We start from the raw sequence: 22,025 nt of genomic DNA on the forward strand, positions 1-22,025 counted from the left end.
AGATTCTCATGGTTTTTTCACATAATGTTAGGGCACTACTTGGGAATGGCCGGGGCCCTGAAAATTGTAGCGCAGCACATAGGCACAGCCTGATGACGCTGTGCAATTTGAAGCCCCGAATTCTCTGAGGTGTCTTTGCCAACAGATGCAGACTTTCTGAGGAGGTATTTCCTCTCTGTACGAAGGATCTGTCATAATCTTGCCTGACGTGGCCGCCTTGCAGGGCACTAGTCACCCTGCACCGAAGCTACACCCAACACCCCTCGTTCCTTCAAAGCCCTGCAACGGGCCTCAAATTCCCACAGGCCAAAAACTGAGTTTTAGTGAGACCTATGCACAGGTGTAGAATTTTCCCAAACAGCGGCACGAGTTTTCTAAAACAAGGAGTTAGAAATCTGGGGAATTTGTGCAGGAAAATACTTGAAGGTAGAGCATGAAGAAAAAATAAAGCCAAGGTAGGCCAAATTTATTGATAGGGAGTCATTAAGCCAAGGCTGTGGGGGCAGTGGTTTTGCTTGAGCAGATAGGGGGATGGCTCTAACAGTTTGCTTGGTCGGCTGACTGAGATAAGTCCCAAAGGTGGCCCGTCCCTCTTTCAGGAGAAACGTGAGAACTTTCACGATGTGCTGCAGAGGAAAAATCCGAAGCCTTAAGGAGACTGGAAAGTTAGAGCGAATTTATCATGCAAGATGTGTTCACTCACCTTGGGAGTTCTAAGAGATACAATTTCCACCAAGGCCATGGCAAAATGCTTTCTGAGGGGAGCCCAGGCATCTGTGGCGGCTCTTCTCTTCTCTGCTGGTCAGAAATTACTGCGGGCTTGTCCTTGAGGAAGGACCATGCTACATCGCCAAATATTGATGCTGTGAATTGCTATCCCAAGTTTCCCCAATCGACCCCGGGCCAATTGCTAGGGTGACAATGCACAGTGGAAAGGTACATAATGAGAATTCCATGAGACTACTCAATATTGGCTCTGACCCGACACTAATTCCGGGCGACTCAAATACATACATCAGTGTGGTTCTCTGGTTGGAGTATTGGCTTATGGAGGTCAGGCAATCAGTGTGGTTTTATCTGAGGTTCCCTCTCACAATGAATCCAATTAGTCAATGAATCCATGCTCTGGTCATTTCCAAGAGCCATAGTGCAGAATTAGAAAGAACATACTCAGTAAGTGGCAGAATTTCCACATTGGCTCCCTGACCTATGGAATGAGGGCTATTCTGGTAACAAAGGCTACACAGAAGCCGCTAGAACTGCCCTAACTATAAAAATAGTCAACCCAAAGCAATATCATATTCCTATAGGGAGTGGAGTGATTTCGCCACCATTCGAATTAGAAAGATGCAGAGTTGTGATTCTTAGGACGTCCCTTCCAACTTCCATACTTGCCTTATGCAGAAAAGATGGATCTTAGAGAAAGAGAGATTATTATCATCAGCCTAATGATGGCTATTCCAATTACAGCTGCTGCTCTACATGTGGGTTTGTTGTTTTAGCAATCAACACATCCCCAGGCACTTGGTATACAGTATTGGTTGGGTAAATGCTTTTTTCCTTCTTCAATGAATATCACCAGAAGGAGTTTGCCTTGAGCTGGAAAAGGCAGCAATGCACCTTCACTTCCTCCTTCAGGCTGTATCAGCCTGACATCTCTATATCAGAGATGAGCTTATGTCATAAATTATTCCTTAAGGACGGGCGCTTGGGTGGCTCAGGCGGTTGGTTGGCCGACTACAGCTCAGGTCATGATCTCGCGGTCTGTGAGTTCGAGCCCTGCGTCAGGCTCTGTCCTGAGAGCTCAGAGCCTGGAGCCTGCTTCCGATTCTGTGTCTCTCTCTCTCTCTGCCCCTTCCCTGCTTTGTCTCTCTCTCTCTCAAAAATAATAAACAATAAATTTTTTTTTAATTATTCCTTAGGGACTTTGATTACATAAATTATTCTTTCAGGATTTCGATTACCTTTCCCCTACTGCACGCAAGATATTGTTTCTTTCCATTGATGACATTATTCTGGTTGATAAAGAAGTTGAAACTAATATGGCCACATTGGCAACGCACTTGAATGACAGAACATGTAAAATAATTTGGTAAATAATTCCCACACAAAATCAGGCGCCTTCCCAATTAGTGAAATTTTTAGTGATCTAGTAGTCTGGGAAATGTCAAGATAGTGCTCATAGGTGAACAGAAAGTTCCTACATCTTGCCTCACCACCAAAGAGGAACTCAGCAATGAGGTGGCCTGTTGAGATGCTGGTGGTAACATATAACACATCGTGGTACGGCACGATGATCCACGGACAAGTGATCCGAAAACCTGCTACTTTGGAATGGAACCCCCAGAAAAAAGAGAAAGTTCTGTGCTCTTACACCTACGGCTTCACAGGGAGTTCCCCGTGACCAGAGGACTAGAAAAGAAATAACACTGTGCTCGATTTTCAGTTATTACTTCACAATAGCCATGCACCATCAAATTGATTTTCTACTGTTGTAGAACAAGTTACCCCGAATTAACAGCTCAAAACAATGCAAGTATTTTAGCAAACAGTTCTGTAGGTCAGCAGCCAAGGCAGGCTCCGTTGGTTTCTCTGCTTAGGGTCTCGTAAATTTGAAGTCAAGGCGTTGACCATGCGGGCTCATTAAAGACTCGGAGAAAGAAATTGCTTCCAAGCTCATCCAGGTCTAGTTTAATAAGGATGTAGGACTGAGGGCCCTATCTCCTTGCTGTCTCCTAGCTGAGGCCACTCTAGGTTCCCGGGACCACTCCTACACCTTCTTCAGAGTGGTAATGGAACATGATGGTCACAGTGGCTATGATGGTTACTCACGGGCTCAACAAATTAGCTTCCACTTAACCATGACCCATCTCACTAGAGCCACTGCAGACCGTGTGATCTGCTGGCAGCCCACCAACAATAAGCGGCCAATAGGATACTGTTTCTGAGAGTGGTAGGTCAGCTTCAAGGTGACAAGGTGATTCCTTGGGTCTAATTTCATAACTGAAGCAGTGCTTTGCTCTTACTCAGATAGTTATTCTGGATATGGATTTTCTTCCCACTCAGAGTTCTCATAGAAAACCAGCATTTGTAGTCTTAAAAATGTCATATCCAAGGGTGGGGCTCAGTCAGTTAAGCATCAGACTTCAGCTCAGGTCATGATCTCATGGTTCGTGAGTTTGAGCCCCACTTCCGCCTTGCTGCTATCAGCATGGAACCTGCTTTGGATCTTCTGCCTCCCCTCCGCCCCTCCCCTGCTCACGCGTGTGCTCTCTCTCTCTCTCTCTCTCTCTCCTGCCCCCTCTCTCTCTGCCCCTCCCCTGCTCATGCATGTTCACTCTCTCCATTTCTCTCTCACTCTCTCTCTCAAAAATAAACACTTAAAAATGTCATATCCACCATCATGGTATTCTACACTGTATCATGTCTAAGAATGAAAATCACTTTACAGGAAATAAAGTACAGCAATGGGGTCGTGCTAATGGATTTCACCGGTCATATGTTCACTATCATCTTGAATTGGCTGGCTCAATAAATAACGGAACGACTCTTGGAGTCTCAGTGTTGCAGCTTGACGTCAATTCCTTTTGGAACTGAGGCGACTCTGGGAGGCGGCAATGTTCTATCTTAGCGTCTGGTGTGTGATGGCGTTTCTCCCATAACCACATTTGTGTCTTCGGCAGTGAAGAACTGGCAATGTGGGGACCTCCTCCCACTTACTCCTACGATGTATCCAGTAGCAAAATTTGGCTTCCCATCCCCACATCTTGAAGCTCTGCCAGACCAAAGGTTTTTGTTCCAAATGGGGAAATTTTATCAACAGGTGACCCAGCAATGACTCATTGAAATGGAAGTTGAGACTGCCAGTTAACTACTTGGGATTGCTCATCTGTCTCAGTCAACAGATACTCAAAGGGGGTTTCTGAACTGGCCGAGGTGGTGGAACTTATCAAGGATATGGAGTTCCCTGCTAAGCAGTGGCTAAGGATAAGGATGTGGGGAAGGTCTAGAACACTTCCTAAGATGCCCATGTTTTGTGGTTAGAGTATGTGGAAAGTTACAACCACCCAAATCAGGCAGGACATCTAATGGTCCAGATCCTTCAGTACAGAAGGATTAAGTCACCTGACCCCCAGGCCAAGCACCATGACTAGGTGAGGTGCAGTCTCAGGGCAAAGAAATGGACATCTCCAAAGAAATGGACAGGGAGCAGACACTGTAATAGACACCAGTTATGACCACGTGACCTGCAGAAACTAGGACTGTTCCATCGTCTGATGACTTAATAGTAACTCCCACCTCAGGTGGGAACACAAACAAACACAAGTTACCCTTTCAAATGAACTCGTAGGGCAAAAGCCCAGCTTTTATTAACAACAATTAATAAAATTTTTAAAACTACAACAACTTTTTCTTAGCCTCCGGAAGGCAATTCTCTTAACTAACACATGCTAGGAGGCTTCGGCAATATCCCATTCCGTTCTAGAAGACAGCAATCTGCTTCTTATTTTTTGATTGCTGAGATAACAGGGTTATAGGTTTGGGCTATGCTTATCTTTGCTGAGAAATTTGTCAGATTCTGTTTTGTCGAGTATCTTCTCAAGGTGCTTAATTAAGTCTCGTCTTTTAAATCTGAAAATGAAGAGACACGTCACTAACCAAAAGACACCCCCCCCCAAAAAATCCCTATGATGTGGTTCGATCTACATGGGAATAGAAAATGGACCCTGGTGGTAGGGAAAATCCAGCAAATACAGAGAGTGCCATCCAGGGTCAATGCCCACCTGAAACTCTGTGTGAACAGAAGTCTCCTGGAGCTTGGAAGTATGAGTGAGATTTAGATAATATCGATCTAAATAGCTGCAGAGACAGCACGAATTCTGAGTGAGGACCAGGGTTTGAGAAACGCCAGGCAGTCCCCTCCCCACCCCTCCCCCAACACCGCCCTGGGCCCCAGTGTGAGACGTACCGGAGTTTCTCTCTATACCCACCTTGCTGCTTCCTTGATGGCAAATTCAACAAACTGTCTCCTCACTTTTGGAGGTCCTTGAATTCCTTCAAGCAGTTTGAAGATTTTTTCATATTCTGAAGACATTTAGAAAAAAAAAAAAAATCCCGTCAATATGTCTAAAATACAAAGAGAAGGTAGAACTCAATCTTGGTGCATCTGCTGCCCCAGTAGAGTCATTCAAGGGCTAGAATGTTACATAGTACGTGTAACAAGCTTTACATGCCTCCATCCGGACACCTGAACATACCTACCTGTGGAATTGTGGTAAACGATAACCAACTAAGAACTGAAAAAGAACAAAAAAAGAAGTCTAGTGGGACATTGCAGTCAGAATAAAAATGAGCTATCCTAAATTACGGGAAAACCCCATTCTGGAAACAGATCAACCTCAAGAGGCAAGCCGGATTTATTCCAAGTCGTGAAATGAGAGGGGCCTCCCATGGGTTTTTGTTGGTTTGTCTGGATACAAGTTTTGACACGACTTACTTCGTCCAAACTGTCGAATTTCTTTCATGATTTGATGTTTTACATCACTATTCGTCGCCTCTGGATTGAATGACAACGTATCCGGCATCATTCCGAACAGCACAGACTTCCTGGCGACCTTGGGGTCATCTGTAGAGGGACAGCGGGGAATGATTCGTCCCGCCAGTGAATTGCTACCAGGTTTGTGACTCAGCCCACCTTTGCTGAGACGGGTTAAGTCATGAGACAGAGAATCCAACTGGTTGGCGTGGAATACCATCTCCTGCCATATTCATAGGCTCTGGGGGAACGGAGTTTGACAAGAAGCCATCAGTGTGGGTCGACCACCTTCCCTCACCTCCCCGTGGATATTGTGACTGACAGGAGCGTGTAGAAGCTAAATTTAGAGATTGAGCTGCAGTTAGGTACAGGGGTGTTTGAACAACCCCACAGAGACATTCATGTACTCCACGGTTTCTTAAATTTTGTATTTCATAGCAGAAATATAGGCCAGAGGAATATCTCAGACCTGACATATTCTCATGGGGAGGTCAGGTAATACACGTAAAATGGACAAAGGAAACAACACAGTGTGAATGTGCGTTGGGAAGGAAGACATCAGGGATGTGACAGAGAGCAGGAAGGGGAGTCTCCTTGACCCCGGGGTCGGGCAGGGTCCTCTGAGGAGGTGACCCCTGGGCAGAGTCTGGAACAGGAGACAGGGCGTCCTGTGCACGTGTGGAGGACTTCTGGCTGCCCTGAGGGCCAGTGCAGGGCCCCTAGGAGGGGACGAGCCGGGGCCGTGGAGCAAAGGACAGAGGCAGAGAGAGCAAGGAGGACACCCAGAGGACGCGTGCAGGAGAGGAGGGCAGGCCCGGGTCCTGCAGAGCGTGTAGACCAGCGTCGGGAGCTCCGATTCTCTTCTGAGTGCTCGGGGGAGTTGGTGGCGGGTTTCGGGATGGACGTGGCAGGGTCGGATTTCTGTGTGCGCATGGTCAGTCGGGCTGCAGAGGCAGACAGTATGAGTCAGATCAGAGCTACAATGATAGATCAGGGCGCCTGGGTGGCTCAGCTGGTTTAAGTGTCCGACTCTTGGTTTCGGCTCAGGTCATGGTCTCATGGTTCATAGGATCAAGCCCTGCGTAGGGCTCTGTGCTGACAGCATGGAGCCTGCTTGGGATTCTTTCTCTCCCTCTCTCTCTGCCTCTTCCCTTCTCTCTCTCTCTCCTAAAAATAAATACATAAACTTTTAAAAAAGAATGATAGACCATATAAGAAGCTACTGTAATATCTTGGTGAAAGATCATGTCAGAGAGAATTAGGAGCACAGACAGAAATGGTTGGATTCAGGAATTTTTACAATATTTATAGGGAGAAAAATAAAGGAAAAGCAGAAGAATGAAAAGGGGTTCCCAGGGCACCTGGGTGGCTCAGTCGGTTAAGCGTCCGACTTTGGCTCGGGTCATGATCTCATGGTTTGTGGGTTCAAGCCCCCCATTGGGGTCTGTGCAGACAGGTCAGAGTCTGGAACCTAGTTTGGATTCTGTGTGTCCCTCTCTCTCTCTGCCCTCCCCTGCTCACAATCTGTCTCTCTCTCTCTGAAAAATAAACATTAACAATTTTTAAGAAAAAGAAGGAAAGCGGTCACCAAAAAAGAGAAGGAAACCAGTAGAGTGGGGAGCTTGGGAATCCGGGAAGGTTTCCAAGTAGGAGAGTGGGAACACCTGTGCCCAGTGTGGCCCAAAGCCGGTGACCTTGAGCGAACTGCTCCCTGGCAGGGAGGAGCCAGAGGCCAGGCTGCACTGGGGCAGGTCAGGAAGGGGAGCGGGGCACAGGCATCCTCACCATCTTCCAAAGACACGGCTGAGCCCCTGGCCTGGAATGCTCCCTCTTCTTCCGGCATCACTGACAGCAGCCCCCTGGTCAGCCTACTCTTACACAGAGAAGTCATGAGTTCTCTATGACATTTCATTTGCTTCTCGGGCCCAACAGTAGACTCCTCTGCTTTATCTGTCATCATTTCCTGAGAAATATCAAGAAACACAGTCCATCAACGACAAACATGCAACCATTGTAAAACCGCCTTGTACATACGTGTATACAACATGCATCTGCATCATTGTGAGTTTTCTCGGAGGCCAAGGTTTACCAGGCCCTCACAAACACCCTGTTCTCAAGAAACCCAGCCTCATTTCCATCCAGTCTAGGGGGCAAACGGAGGAAGCTAACATAGAAGACTATACAAAGCCAAACATGTTATAATCATACTTAATCACAGTGCGTAGGGAATGAGCAACTCTCATCAGCCAAACGTGGATGCAAATCGGATTACCTCTTTGAAGAAGTACAAACCAATCTGTGTCAACCTGTTAGGGGAAACAGTTCCTCTTTTCTGTTCTCTTTTTAGGAGGCCACTACAAACCTGTTCACAACAGCGGACAAGACAATGGAAGGAAAAAGAAAACCTAAAGGCCAAGATCTCTCCTGAACTTAGACACAAAAATCCTAAACAAAAGTTTAGCAAATAAAATATAATAGTATCCTGAAGGATGCACGTCCTGTCTTAGGAGGGGGGGTTATTGCAGAAAGGCAATATTGTTTTGAAATTTGAAATCGATGCGATGTGTCGCATTAACGAGCAAACAAAAAAAGGAAAAAACCATGTAAGTTATATAAATGGATTAAATTTCAACACCTATTCATGACAAAAACAATTAGCAACTTAGAATACAGGGTGACTTCCTTCATCTCATAAAGCCCATGTACAAGAGAAAGCTATAATAAATGCCATACTTAATAGTGAAATATCAAAACAGTTTTTCCCGAGTTTGGAAGAAAGGCAAGGATGTCCACTGCCCGCTCAATAATTTCCAGAAGGTCCTAAAAAGTGCAGTAGCACCCGGAAAATATAATAGTTATAAAGTTTGGAAAGGAAGAAGTAAAACTGTCATTATTCACAGATGAAATTGTTCTCTATATAGAATAGGCAAAAGAATACAAATCGTTAGAGTTAATAAGTGAATTTAGTCAAGTTATAAGATATAATAAAAACCACTTTTTCTATTTCTGCAACAAATAATCAGAAAAGAACATTTTAAATGCCACTGAAAATAGTATCAAATACATCAAATATCTGAAGCTAATGAGAGATGTGCTAAAGCATGACATGAAAAGAACAAAACATCACTGAGAAATTAAAGACTCCAGGAAATGAGGAGAAATACTTTTTGCATAGATTGAAATTCTTGTTGGTAAGACTCATTATGATCAAATCTCCCCCAGGTGATCTCTACCAATCCTGTTTAAAATCCCACCATGTTAGTGGGTTGTTTTTGTTTTTTGGTTTTTTTTGAAAAATTAACAAGCAGATAGTAAAAAGTCTATGGATACCTAAGGACTCAGAATACACAAGACAGTCTTGAGGAAAAAGAACAAAGTTGGAAGACACACCCTACCAGATATGAAGATTCACTATAAAAATGCTGTCATTAAAACAGTGTGGTCAGGGTGCCTGGATGGCTCAGTCGGTTAAGCATCCAACTTCGGCTCCGGTCATGATCTCCCAGTTCATGGGTTTGAGCCCTGCATCGGGCTCTCTGCTGTCAGCAGGGAGCCTGTTTTGGATCCTCTGTCCCCCTCTCTCCGCCCCTCCCCTGCTCGTTCTTTTTCTCTCTCTCGTAAAGATAAATATTAAAAAAAAAAAAAAAACAGTGTGGTCATGAAGTAAGTTTGGGCGAACACACCAGTGGAAGGGCAGAGGACCTAGAAACAAACCTGGAAATACAAAACAGCTAGATTCATCACACAAGAGTCCCTTCAAATCATTGTGGAAAGGATACTGTCTTTGATAAATCCACATGATAGGTACAGGGGGAGAAAATGAACCTTTATTCTTACCCCATTTCATTCCATAAAACTTGATTAGAGATGAATAGGGGATCTAGTAGAAAACTTAGGATATTATCTTCATGGCTTTAGGGTAAGCAGAGATTTTTTTTAACAAAGAGAAAAGAAGCACGGACTAAAAGTAATAGATTGTTTAATTGGATAGAATTAAATTTAAAACTTCTGTTCATCAAAAAGATGCTTTTAAGAGAGAGTAAAAGCAAAACAGATCGGTAGGAGAGACTCAAAATTGTATATATACATAGTTGGACAAACATTTATATATAAAATATTCATATATTCATATATGTTTATAATGTATAAATAGATAGTAAATATAAATAATATGTAAATTTTGTATATTTAAATATATAAACATGTATGTATAACTGGAGATATATATATATATATACACTTCTCTCTCCAAAAATTGCTGGAATCCAGAATGTATCTACGTAGAACTGTATCAGTTTAAAACTTACAAACATTCCAGGTGCCCCTGGTGGCTCCGTCAGTTAAGCGTTCGACTCTTGATCTCAGCTCAGGTCATGATATCATGGTTTGTGAGTTCAAGCCCCACATTGGGATCCTCACTGATAGCGTGGAGCCTGCTTGGGATTCTGTCTCTCCCTCTCTCTCAAAATAAATAAATAAACTTAAAAAGTTTACAAACATCCCAGTAAAATATAAGCAAATGACCCAAAGAGGCACTTAATAGAGACATACCCAAATGGTCAATCCATATCTAAAAGGCGCTCAACTTCATTAATCAGCAGAGAAATGCAGTTTAAACATCACGAGAGGTCCCTGTACAGCCCCCAGAGTGGCCTAGATTCCCAAATGTCTGTAGAGTGTTTATAACGCGGTGCATCTAGAACTCTTATCCATTGCTGGACCCAGACTCCCACCCAGATTCCCAAGGCCATAGCTGAAAGGTTAGACAGAACTTTCAAGGCTGAGATAAATCAAGGAAAATACAACTGAGCAACCTGGTGTCAGTTGAAACAGGGTAATTCTGGAGATACAGGAAGCATGAACTGATGAAGAGTTTTTTTAAGATGTTGCTGTTTGAACAACTCAGCCTTGAGTTTTGTCTGCAAAGAGTGTGGGCTGCCCTAGTTTGTGTTAGGAGGGGCACAGTTCTGGTACGACCCTGTGAGGGAGAGGACGCGTGGTTCCCCAAAAGGACACAATAGACAAAAACAACGGACATCAGCTTTGCTAGTGAATAAAAACATGTCCCCATACACCCGTTGGTGATTGTTGCTTCTTCTTTAGTGAATTGCTTTTTCTTTAAATGCCCTTAACTTCCCCAACTATTACATTTGTTCTTCTCTGTTAGGTTTTTATATATTAAGACCACATGCCCCATATCTTTCATATTCATTGTACATACTTTCCCCCTAGTTTGTTGAAAGCTACCCTGTATTCTTTTTTAATTATTTTTTGAAGTTTATTTCTTTATTATGAGAGAGAGTGCACAGGAGAGTCAGAGAGACACAGGAGAGTCAGAGAGAGACAGAGACAGAGAGAATCCCAATCAGTGTGGAGCCTGATGTGGGGCTAGAACTGATGAACTGTGAGACTGTGACCTGAGCTGAAACCAAGAGTCAGACGCTTAAACAACCGAGCCATCCAGGCGCCCCCCTCTCAGTATTCTTTTTTAAAAGTGTTTGTTTAGGGGCGCCTGGGTGGCGCAGTCGGTTGAGCGTCCGACTTCAGCCAGGTCACGATCTCGCGGTCCGTGAGTTCGAGCCCCGCGTCGGGCTCTGGGCTGATGGCTCAGAGCCTGGAGCCTGTTTCCGATTCTGTGTCTCCCTCTCTCTCTGCCCCTCCCCCGTTCATGCTCTGTCTCTCTCTGTCCCAAAAATAAATAAACGTTGAAAAAAAAAATTAAAAAAATTAAAAAAAAACAGGCTCCAGGCTCCGAGCCATCAGCCCAGAGCCTGACGCGGGGCTCGAACTCACGGACCGCGAGATCGTGACCTGGCTGAAGTCGGACGCTCAACCGACTGCGCCACCCAGGCGCCCCTAAAAAGTGTTTGTTTAAAAAACAAATAAATAAATAAATAAAATAAAAAGTTTTTGTTTTCGGGGCACCTGCGTGGCTCAGTTGGTTAAGTGTCCAACTCTTGATTTCGGCTCAGTCATGATGTCACAGTTTGTGAGTTCGAGCCCCACGTCGGGTTCTGTGCTGACAGTGCAGAGCCTGCTTGAGATTTTCTATCTCCCTCTCTCTCTGCCCCTCCCCCACTCGCTCTCCATCTCTCTCTCTCTCAAAAATAAACATTTTTTAAATAAAAATAAAAAAATAATTCTTTTTTTGCTAGAATGAACCAGTGCCTGTTCAAAATGTTTGAAATGAAATAAAAATACAAAAAAATAAGGAAAAAAGTTAAAAGTAAGTCAAGAAAGCACTACATTCCATATAAATGTTAAAATTAGGTACTAACGGGAGTAATTATGGCCAAAGTGACAAGAAAATGTGCCTTCGTGTAAAGTTTCCTAACTGCTGCCATTTTTTTGAAGGTTCATGTTTCATGACTTCGTCCCCTGCAATACTGTTTCTGCTAAATTATAGATGTGAATTTTATAAAATATTGTCTATAAGTATTATATTATAAATGAAATTTAACAAGTGGAAAATTACACATATATTGAAAGCTTAACACTACAGAAGCAGTGAAATATCTTTACCTTGCCACAAGTACTTTGCAACCATTAAAGCACAGGTTTGACACTAACATTGACCAACTAGAGAAACTGCTGGTGATATAAGCTTATAGGACACAACAGGTTCTGAGATGTGCAGCACGATCTCGATTGGGGTTAAAACGTATCTGCACATAAAAAAAAACTGCTGAAAGGGAAGATAAAAAATATGTTCATGCTTTCCTGTTTTCTCTTTGTATCTATAACATTTCATCTTTTCCCCAATAGGAACAAGTTTTATTTTTAAAATCAGAATAAAATGTCGTAGCTAAAAGAAAAAAGATAAATAATGAATCAAAGAAAAGTACCTCAGCCCACAACTGAGACACAGCATCCAAGTAACAGCACCCCCCCCCAAAGTGCCTTTGCGCACCCAACGAAGACCTCCCCCCAAAGGCTGAGACAGAGCCCCACACTGCTCCGCAGCCACGGCTGAGACAGCAGCCGGGGCCTAGTCCCCCCACTGCAGAAGGGACACCTCCTCAGCCAGGGCTGAGGCGGAGCGCTCAAGGCGGAATCCCCCTTCTGTGCACAGACGGACCTTTCCAACAACAGTCTCGGCTCCCCAGAGGGCGGCAGAGGGAGCCCCAAGAAAGAGCCCGAGCCGCCAGCGCCGAGAAGGGACCCAACGTCAAGCTGTCTCCCCGACGGCTCACACAGAGCCCCCGAGGGCGACTTTCACTCCAGTCTCAAACACCCGAGGAACAGCACCCCCACTGGCTGTGACACAGCACCCATGAAAGCCTCCCCAGCACTGAGCGTGCCCCCCGCCCGGGGACCAGCCCGACGCGAGCAGAGCCCACCGCCACCGTGGCTGAGACAGAGCACCCAGGGCAAAGTGCCCCCTCAGGCTGAGCCAAGCCCCGAGGAGAGGCTCCCACAGGCTGAGGCAGTGGCCCTCGTGGGCAGGAATCTGGGGGCTGAGGCCACGCGCCGAGGAAACGCTTCCCTCGCACGGCTCGGGTGCACTGCCAGGAAACACCCCCACCCCCACTCTCCACTGACATAAGCCCCCGGACAAGAGTCCCCTCCCCAGCACTGAGACGGTTCCACGAGGAAAGCCCCTCGCGGAACTCTGTCTCTCTGACCATCAAAATGGCCGACACCCGCTGCCCAGGGAAACGCCGCCCACCCCCGGGCTGAGACCAGAAGCCAAGGAACGGTTTCCACGGAGCTGAGATCGATCACCCAGCAAGATACCGCACCTAAGGGAGACACGCCTCCCGAGTTCAGGGAGAGCGCCCAGGGAAAAGAATCCGCGCTCCGAGTGTTAAAATCCTGACCTTGTTCCCGGAGCCTGGCAGTAACCTGCAAACTGGCAGTGAGGCTGTGGTGCCTCTCACGTGGAACTTTCTAGAAATGTGCCCTCTGGGAGTCGCTGGAAATGCGCCCTCTAAGGGTTCTGGGAGCGGTGTGCACAGGCACGTGTGTGGCAGGAGGACTGACACATTATTACTTTCCCGGGGGGTGTAAGCCAAGCTGCAGACCCCGGATGCTGCAGGCCCGCTGCCCCGCAGCGGGCCTGCAGCTCCTCGGCGCAGAGCCTGGTGCTGGAGAAGCCTCGGGTCCCCAGGAGCCTGCTGTGCCAGCCCCCCGGCGCCACCAAGCTCGTCTTTCCACCCCCCACGCCCCCCCGCAGCATGTGTCAGGCGCCCCCTACAGACAGACCTCGGTCACTGACGCCACAGGAGAACTTTTAAAGGAACCAGAACATTTTTCACATTTCAGGAAAAAAGGGTGAGTAGGAAGCTGAGACGGAAAAAATAAAAAACCAGCATACTATATTCACAGGAAAGGAGGAATGCTTATGATAAAAATGAACAAATATTCATGAGGAAAAATTAAAAGCATTTGTTAAGACAGGCGTCTAGCAGAAATTGACATTGCACATTCTCCCTGGGGGAAAAACATTAGAAGTGTTCCAACTAAAATCAAAGCAAGATGAGACTGCCCACCATCATCCCTTCTATTCAACGCTCCCTACAGGCATTCCTACCTTGCACCTTCAGGTAGTAAATACGCTGTGCACACAGGGGGTCTCCGACTGTTCAATTACGGATAAGCCCCAGAAGTGGTGCTTTTCAGGGTGACTACCAGGCACGTCAAACAGTGACAATTGTCTAGGAATAGAGATTGCTGGGGAGCTGCAACCAGTTCCGTCCCCTCCAGTGGCGGACAGCTTGCTGGCGTTCAGAGCTACCCTGGATGTGAGGTCATGGGTTTCAAGGCCACCGTGGAGCTGGGGAGGGGGCGGTGGGAATCGTGCCGTTACCACAGCCCAAGGCTCGCTGTTCCTACTGGGATGTAGCCAGGTTTCAGGAGTAAACGCTCTTCTGGCCTGGCAAGCCTTGGGTGACTTTGCACAGTTGTGAGCCAGTTCATTTAGATACGATGCCTGTGTTCCTATTGCGTTCATGCTGGAGTGGATTTTCACAGGATCTCATTCTACTACCCCCCCAACCCCCCCCCCCCCCCCCGCGCCTCTTCGTGTATGTTACATTTTGAACAAGTCTAAATCCAGTGTATCCGGTTGTAAATTACTTACACTGTTTGTCTTCTTGTTTTGGAAGAAACTAGAATGGGCAGTGCCTGCCTGTTAGGAAGAACTCCCCGATCCAGGCCTCATGCATCGCTTCTCCAGCCAACTGGTTTGCGTGAAATCCACATGGGCATATGTGAATCCCCTTTCGGAGCGGGTATTACTTTTTTTATTTTGGGTCGCAATTTGCCCCCAGTTTAGTGACTTCAAAGGTATACCAAACTCGGTGGATTGAAACAGTGTTTGTTATTTCTTCTCCCACAGTTCTGTAGCTTGAAGTCTGGATAGTTTTGACTCGGTTCTCTCCTTTGGGGCTTGAAAGGCCGAAGTCAGTATTTTAGCTGCGCTGGGTTCTCATCTGGAAGATCCGGGATGGAATGAGCTTCCAAATCCACTGGGATTGTTGGCCGAAGTCAAGTCCTTTGTCCCGTGAGACCGGTCCTGCATTTCTCACAGGCTGTTAGCTAGGGCTCAGTGTCACCTCTAGAGGCCACTGTCAGGCCCTTTTCAGGGGCTCTGTCCATCTCCAAGTGAGCAATGACACATCAGATTCTTCTCGAGCTTGCTAACTACCTCGGCTGCCTGCAATGCTACCAGCTGGAGGAAACTGCAGAAAAGGCTCAGGAGGGGGGCTCTGGCACTCCCAGGAATCCCACTCTAAAGGTCAGATGGGAGGACACCAATATGACGATGGGGGAACACCAGAGGGCAAAGGTCACGGGGAACATCTTCAAATTCTTCTCTTCTTTCCAAGAGAAAGATGTTAATTAAGGTAGCAGGAGTCAGAGCCATGGGTTTTGGGCCCACTTCGTCGTGCAAAGCCCTTGTGGCTTCAGGACCTGCTTGAGTTGATCTTGTACAGCCACTTGCATTGGAAAAGGGGTGCTTCTCTGCACACCCACTGCTGTGACTGGTGGGTCACCCAGGTTAGGACGGGCAGCTCAGGTGACCTGGGAACTCGGTGTCCCCTGGTCAAGCATTCGTTCCTGCTAAGTCCCAGTGGTAAGCCAAATGTTGTTCAAAAGGACCAGGATGACATTTAATATGTCAAGGATATTAGTGCCACTTCGGAGCTGGAGTCCTGTGATCTTGGATAAATCTGATAATTTCTTGTCCCCAGTGCACAGTCACACTGGTAAAGGGTTGCAGTCCCCTTTGGGTATGAATGGGAGAAAGATAACAATAGAAACTTTTTCTTACAAGGGTCCTTCCAACAATAGAAATTTCTGTAGAAGGGTCCTTCCCTAAGAAGCTTCCCCTTCATACATGAGTCTTTGGACCTTTAGTGAAGTCTGGGCTTTGGTTGACTCAGGGACCCTTAGTCATTAGTAGAGTAAGAAGCATGGTCTGCAGTGCAGGTGATCCTGTGGGGGTCACCTCTCCATACTCCCGTGTCCCTTTACTATGGTCAATGCAAACTACACCAAGCTCATTTATTCAGGACTAGGGACCATGAACCTCAGGAGACAAAGTTAGGGTCGACCCCCCATCAGGAAAAGGAGTATCACCAGTCACCAGGTAAGAGGATGTGGAATGGAGAGTGGAAGAAGTAATGATGTAATCAAATGCAGAAAAAAGGACTTTAATAATGAGTATTTACTTCTTTCTTTTCATATGAATTTATCCACATATAGATTAACCAAATAATTTTGGTTTTGACACCCTCCCTTCCCTTTGTCTTGCAACACAAGGTGTGTTATTAACTTTTTTTCAGCATTTAAGGTACAGGATGTTAAGTTGGGATGTGAATCAGGTAGCAGAAGAATAAGCAAGGCGAGAAAATATAAGACTTAGTGCCCTCTTTTAGAGAAGGCTTAGGATTTTCTCAGTGTCACGGAGAAAGTCACTTGTAATGTGTCAACTTGTGTCACTGGTAATGTGTCAACTTGGCCAGGCCAAATCACGTCACCCACAATACCCTTTCTGGTATGCATCTGGTTAGCATGTGCCACGGGCAGCTTCTGTGAAGATAGGGGATGGTGTGTGAGGGGAAGCAGCAGCCATTTTGTAGCTCACACACGTTGTTGCTGATTGGCCGATTCACTTCACTGGGGTGAAGTAGCAGCTGGCCCTGCAATTTCTCTCTTTTCCCCTGGATCCTCCTTGGGCGGCTCTATCTTCTGGGCCATGTGTGTGTGTTTAGCTCCATGCAAAGGGCCCTCTTGGCTTGTATGGGTCACCATCATCATCAAGGTCAGAGGCAACAAGGATGAGTATGCACTTCAGTCTGTCCTCATAGCGCCCCAGATCACGTTTGTGAGTTCCAGCCTGTTTGCTACCTCCTTACCCTTAGTTGAGATGACAACAACCTTATAGAGCCTGGTTAACTGCCTTCCACATTGTGTAAGGCCATTTTCTTTAACAAATCTATCTATCTATCTATCTATCTATCTATCTATCTATCTATCTATCCATCCATCTATCCATCTATCCATTCATCTATCCCCCCGACTTCTTCTGTAGCTGGCTGAATGCTAAGCGAGGGAGATGACCAAACCCTTACTAATCCCATTATACCACCGTCTTCTAGACTTGTGAAGACAGCAATCTCTGTGCTGATATCTTCAACTTTGGCCTATTTTGAAATCCACCTTTTAAAATTACCCAGCTGTTAAGTTCAACATTTTTTAAAGGTTATTTATTTATTGAGAGAGAGAGAGAGAGAGCACGCATACGGGTGAGCAGGGGAGGGGCAGAGAGAGGGAGCGACAGAATCCAAAGCAGGGTCCGCACTGTCAGTGCAGAGCCAGACGCGGGGCTCAATCTCACGACTGTGAGATCCTGACCTGAGCCAATATCAAGAGTCAGACACTTAACCGACTGAGCCACCCAGGCGCCCCTGAGTTCACCATTTTGGAACCAAAAATGAACAAATACCATTGATGACAATGAGGGATGTTTTGAAGTCCAAATTCTTATGAGCTCATCTTGAATTTTTAAAAGAAAATAGTAGAATTTATTTTTCTATGAAGGAATGACAAATCCTGAGAGAGACATAACTAGAAATCTCTCCAGCATCAATGAACTTGTGAAAAATCAATAAAATGTATTCTTTTTATATATGCGAAGTCAGTCTTTTGCTACACAAAATATCTGCAAATCAATAAGAGTGTAACACTGCTAAATATAACCTTTGGTATAAACATGAAAAGAAAAATTCGTATTTTGCTTGTCTTTTAGTGTATCTTAAAATTATGTTTTATTCTGCTTTTTTAAATAAAAAATTGTACATGTTTACGTTTTACAACACAGTGTGTGATACACATATACACGGTGAAATGATTATTACAGTCAAGCTAATTAACATCTCCTCACACAGTTACCGTGTGTGTGTGTGTGTGTGTGTGTGTGTGCACATGTGGTGAGAGCACCAGAAATCTACTCTCTCAGCAAATTGCCAGGATTCAACACAGAATTAACTAGAGTCACCATGCCGCACATTACATCTCTAGGCTTCTTCGTCCTACACAACCACAACCGTACACTTCGACCAACATCTCCCTCTTTTGGTGCTTTAAAAGCGTAGAAGGTGCCAGTCAACCTGCACGCGGTCTTGCCTGCCTGACCTGCTCCAAGATCATACCTGGAGACAGTAGCCTTAAGGGACTGCTGGAACCAACTCCACATAACAACTACATTCATTGTGTATATACTTGTCTATGTAATATACATACACCCTTTAAAAGCTCCCATTAGTTCTGCTTTTCGGGTCGAAGGTTGACTGATACAGGTTGTGGTCCCGAGAGTGGTTCCAAAGGAACTTAATCTTGACAGTGTGTTCTCTGAATTTGTACTGTGTTTTCTGGAATACATCCTTAATTAGATTGGAAGGCTTTAATGACCCTGTTTCCAGTGGTAAAGTGGGCACTGTTAGTCCACAGCAGGAAGTGGCAAAAGTGTTACACAAATTTTCAACTTTTCGTACCTATAATCAAGTGCCTATAAAAGACGAGTCTCCGGGTGACTAAGTGTATGATATGTTAGAATATTTTCATCAAAATAAGGAGTATTATGAAGACAAAAGATAAAGAGTATTATGGAGTAGATTTGTCATTTCTAAAGGAGCCTCAGAACTCGAGGAAAGAAAATGCTGAGCTCAGAACCTTACAGTCTCAGACCAACGTCCAAATGAAGGACCTGAAAAGTCCTGTGACAGGCCTGAAAGAAACCAGTACCTGGTATAGCCACAGGCGCAAGATTTGGGGAATCCAGATCCAAAGTTTAATCTTTGAGGGGCTGAATTACAACACAAACTGAATTTACAACTTCACGGGGTCTCTTCTGCTCATGTCAGGGGAAAATGGAATATCGGAAATTGGAATAGGGATATACGGGTGCATGCCAATGAGTGCGGGTCCCTGAGCCTCTGAATTTCCGGAAGTATCTCTGCCAGGAAAAAGCAGGCCTTCCACTCCTGCTTGGATCTCGCTCGTGTACAAGTCTTTGCGTGGACACGAGCTTCTATTTCTCTTGCATGCCATCAGTGAAATTGCTGGGTCACTTTGATACCTTTATGTTTAGTGTTGTGATGAGTTGCCAGGCTGTTCTGGGCAGATGCGCGTCATTTTGCATTCCCACCGGCAACGTGGGAAGGTCCCAATGTCTTCACCCTTGTTAAACACCTGTTAGCAGCTATCCCCGTGGGTGTCAAGTGGTATCTCATTGTGGTTTTGATGTCCAGCTCCCTGGTGACGGAGAAGGTCTGGGGGTCTATTGGCGTGTGTAAGACTGTAAAGATGAGGTCCCCATTGCCTTGCTGAGTGTCATCCAGGAGCCGCTGTCAGCTCCTGCTTTCCTCCGCACCCCTTCTCACGTGGACCCCAACATCTTCCAAGCGGCAAAGGGTGGCCAATCCTTCCTGGCTTCCTCTTCTGCTCCCCAATCAAGAAATCGGCCTGCCTTCAATGGATCCACCTGCGTGCGTCAGGCCCATCCACGGGACGCGACAGCTCCCAGACAGTGGAAACAGGGAGGTGAGGCCAGCTGCAAAAGCCCATCACAGAAGGTCACCGCCGGGGTGGGAGGAGGCTGCGGGGCTGTTGGGAGCAGCGAGGACCAGGACGCGGGGACGCTGGAGGCCCCGGGCGCGGAGCTGGGGTGCGGTAGGGCGGCGGCGGGCGGGGCGTCTTCCCGGTCGCGTGCGGCTCCCTGCAGAGGAGCCGGGGACTCCGAGCGCGCCTCCTAGTGGCGGGGGCGCCTGCAGCCGTGGGGGCGGGGTCGCCTGCAGCCGCGGGGACGGTGGCGCGGGGGCGGGGACGCGCAGAGCCCCAGGGTCGCCGGCGAGCTGAAGGCCTTCGGAGCGGGAACCCTCCTCCCCACCCCCCCGCCGGGATGAGTCAGCGAGGGCAGCCGCGGGGTTCTGGCGGTGGCTGGGCGTGTGCATTTCCGTCCGTTTCCGCAGGTGTCCGTCCTTGCGGCATCCAGCCGTTGGCAGTGTTGACAGTGATCCCAGGGACTGCCCCAGGGACCAAGAGAAGAATGCAGCTTTGAGGGTGGGATGCGTTAACGCCGAGTACCCCGACTCCTTCGGCCGCTGGGGAGAAGCCAAGTTCTCCCAGCCCAAACATCGGTGGGGGGAGGGGCTGCGTTTTGTAAGGGAAAAGGTCAAAAAAACCCTCAGGACGCTGCCCGACTTCACACTTCTGTTGGATGGGGATCACTGCCTAGTCCCCAGGCTTTTACCGTGTCTTCGAAAAGATGGGGAAGTTAGAGGGGACCTAGATAGACTGCCGGGCGCAGTTTCTGTGGCACTGCCCACAAGGTGGGGACGAAAACTTGGCACCCCGCAGACTACACCGCGGGCGGGCCTTCCCCGGGATGCGAATCAGAAGCGGAGAGAATGCAGACACTTTCTGTTCTGATGGTGGTTGTCGCGGGGACTGGATTCTTCCATATGTGACAGTACCCTGGCTTCCAGCATTCTGGAAAGCGCGGTTCCTCAAGTGCCCAGCATTTTTCACGCTGGAAACTGGTACTCACCACAAGAAAACCTGTAGTCCATCCACCCAGAATTCCCGCATCGGGCCCCTCTTAAATAATAACAAACAGTACATGTTTCCAGAAACTCTATCAGTGAGAAGTTTATTATGGCTGCCATTTCCCCAGCCGGGAAACAGGGCGGGGGGGGGGGGGCGGTATTAGGGACTATGAACTCTGTAAAAGCTATAGAAGACCCCAGAGAAAAGTCACAATTACAGAAGCAAAAGTGACAGTCTTCTAGTTCAGATATTGGCCCAATCAGGGTACATAATCGAATGAGAGGGCCTGGGAACCAGATTCTGCTTTAATACAAAAAAAGAAGAAATCTTATAAAAGGTGTCCAAATATAGTAAACGTTTCCAGTTATAGCGGATTAAGATTTAAAACTTAGGGGGCGCCTGGGTGGCTCAGTTGGTTAAGCATCTGACTCTTGGTTTTAGCTCAGGTCATGATCTCACAGTTCCTGAGATTGAGCCCCCGCCTTAGGCTGCTGTGCGCTGACAGCGTGGAGCCTGCTTGGGATTCTCTCCCTCTCTCTTTGCTCCTTCCCTGCCCATGTTCGTTCTCTCTCTCTCTCTCTCTCTCTCTCTCTCTCTCTCTCTCAAAAATAAATAAATAAACTTTTAAAAAAAAGATTTAAAACTTGGGTTTTCATTTTGGGAGTGGCATTTTATTTTTTATTTTCTTTTTAAAGTTTATTTATTTTGAGAGAGAGAGAGAGAACACAAGGGGAGAGGCAGAGAGAGAGAGGGAGACAGGGAGAGAATCCCAAGCAGGCCCCACATTCTCTGTGCAGAGCCGGACACAGGGCCCGAACTCAAAAACCCCGAGATCATGGCCACCCAGGTGCTCCAGGGGTGGTATTTTAAAGTTCAACTCATAGCTGCTAAAGGTCATCAATCAAAGATAAAGGAGGGGAGGGGAGGGGAAACCTTAGTAAACTGCATCTCGTAATCATTTTATCTGGAACTTTATATACTTTCCCACTTTCAAAGCTTAGTTTAAATACAGCAAAATTTATATGAAAATTGCCACTGCAGTACAAAGCATTACAACGAAATCGTTAGAGTGTTGAATGGAACATGCTAGTTCACTCTTGACACATTTGTTTGGAAGGGGTTGCTTCACTGGCTTTATAATTCAAAAAATAGGTTTTTAAGCCCCCTGTGAGAGGAGAGCGATTTTCAGTATTACAGACTCCTGAACCACTGTGTTAGGATGTGCCTGGGCTTTGGGACCTTCATAAAACATACTCTCATCTGGATTCTGTTTGATTGATAACAAAGTTTAAACAGTGTTTTCACCTCACCGGTAGAAACACTGTTGTTTGGGGTTTTCGTTTAATGCTACCACAATAAAATACGCATTTTGGCATTAAAAAATCCGACCTCAGCAGTACGCATATTAGTGTCTGAATAACCAGACGACTGGACT

The 22,025-nt window shown here is 46.4% G+C and overlaps 1 protein-coding gene across 1 annotated transcript; it reads right to left on the bottom strand.

The window, feature by feature from the left end:
* Positions 1-4,340: 4,340 nt before the first annotated feature.
* LOC122477405 (integrator complex subunit 6-like) lies at positions 4,341-13,479 on the bottom strand. The gene is made up of 5 exons (XM_043570371.1): positions 13,357-13,479; positions 7,322-7,499; positions 5,498-5,626; positions 4,992-5,085; positions 4,341-4,632 (listed from the first exon to the last, which is right to left on the bottom strand). The coding sequence occupies exons 2-5, from the start codon at positions 7,494-7,496 to the stop codon at positions 4,533-4,535; spliced, it is 498 nt and encodes a 165-aa protein (XP_043426306.1). The 5' UTR covers positions 7,497-7,499; positions 13,357-13,479; the 3' UTR covers positions 4,341-4,532.
* Between the last annotated feature and the right edge of the window lie 8,546 nt (positions 13,480-22,025).

The sequence above is a fragment of the Prionailurus bengalensis genome, chromosome X (assembly GCF_016509475.1).
Source record: "Prionailurus bengalensis isolate Pbe53 chromosome X, Fcat_Pben_1.1_paternal_pri, whole genome shotgun sequence".
Lineage (NCBI taxonomy): Eukaryota > Metazoa > Chordata > Mammalia > Carnivora > Felidae > Prionailurus > Prionailurus bengalensis.

Coding starts and splice junctions, on each gene's coding strand:
- LOC122477405 (XM_043570371.1), bottom strand. CDS start 7,496: ATGATGACAGATAAAGCAGAGGAGTCTACTGTTGGGCCCGAGAAGCAA. Junction 5,627..7,321: donor AGCCGTGTCTTTGGAAGATG/GTGAGGATGCCT, acceptor GTCCCTCTACAG/ATGACCCCAAGGTCGCCAGG. Junction 5,086..5,497: donor AATTCGACAGTTTGGACGAA/GTAAGTCGTGTC, acceptor AAATGTCTTCAG/AATATGAAAAAATCTTCAAA.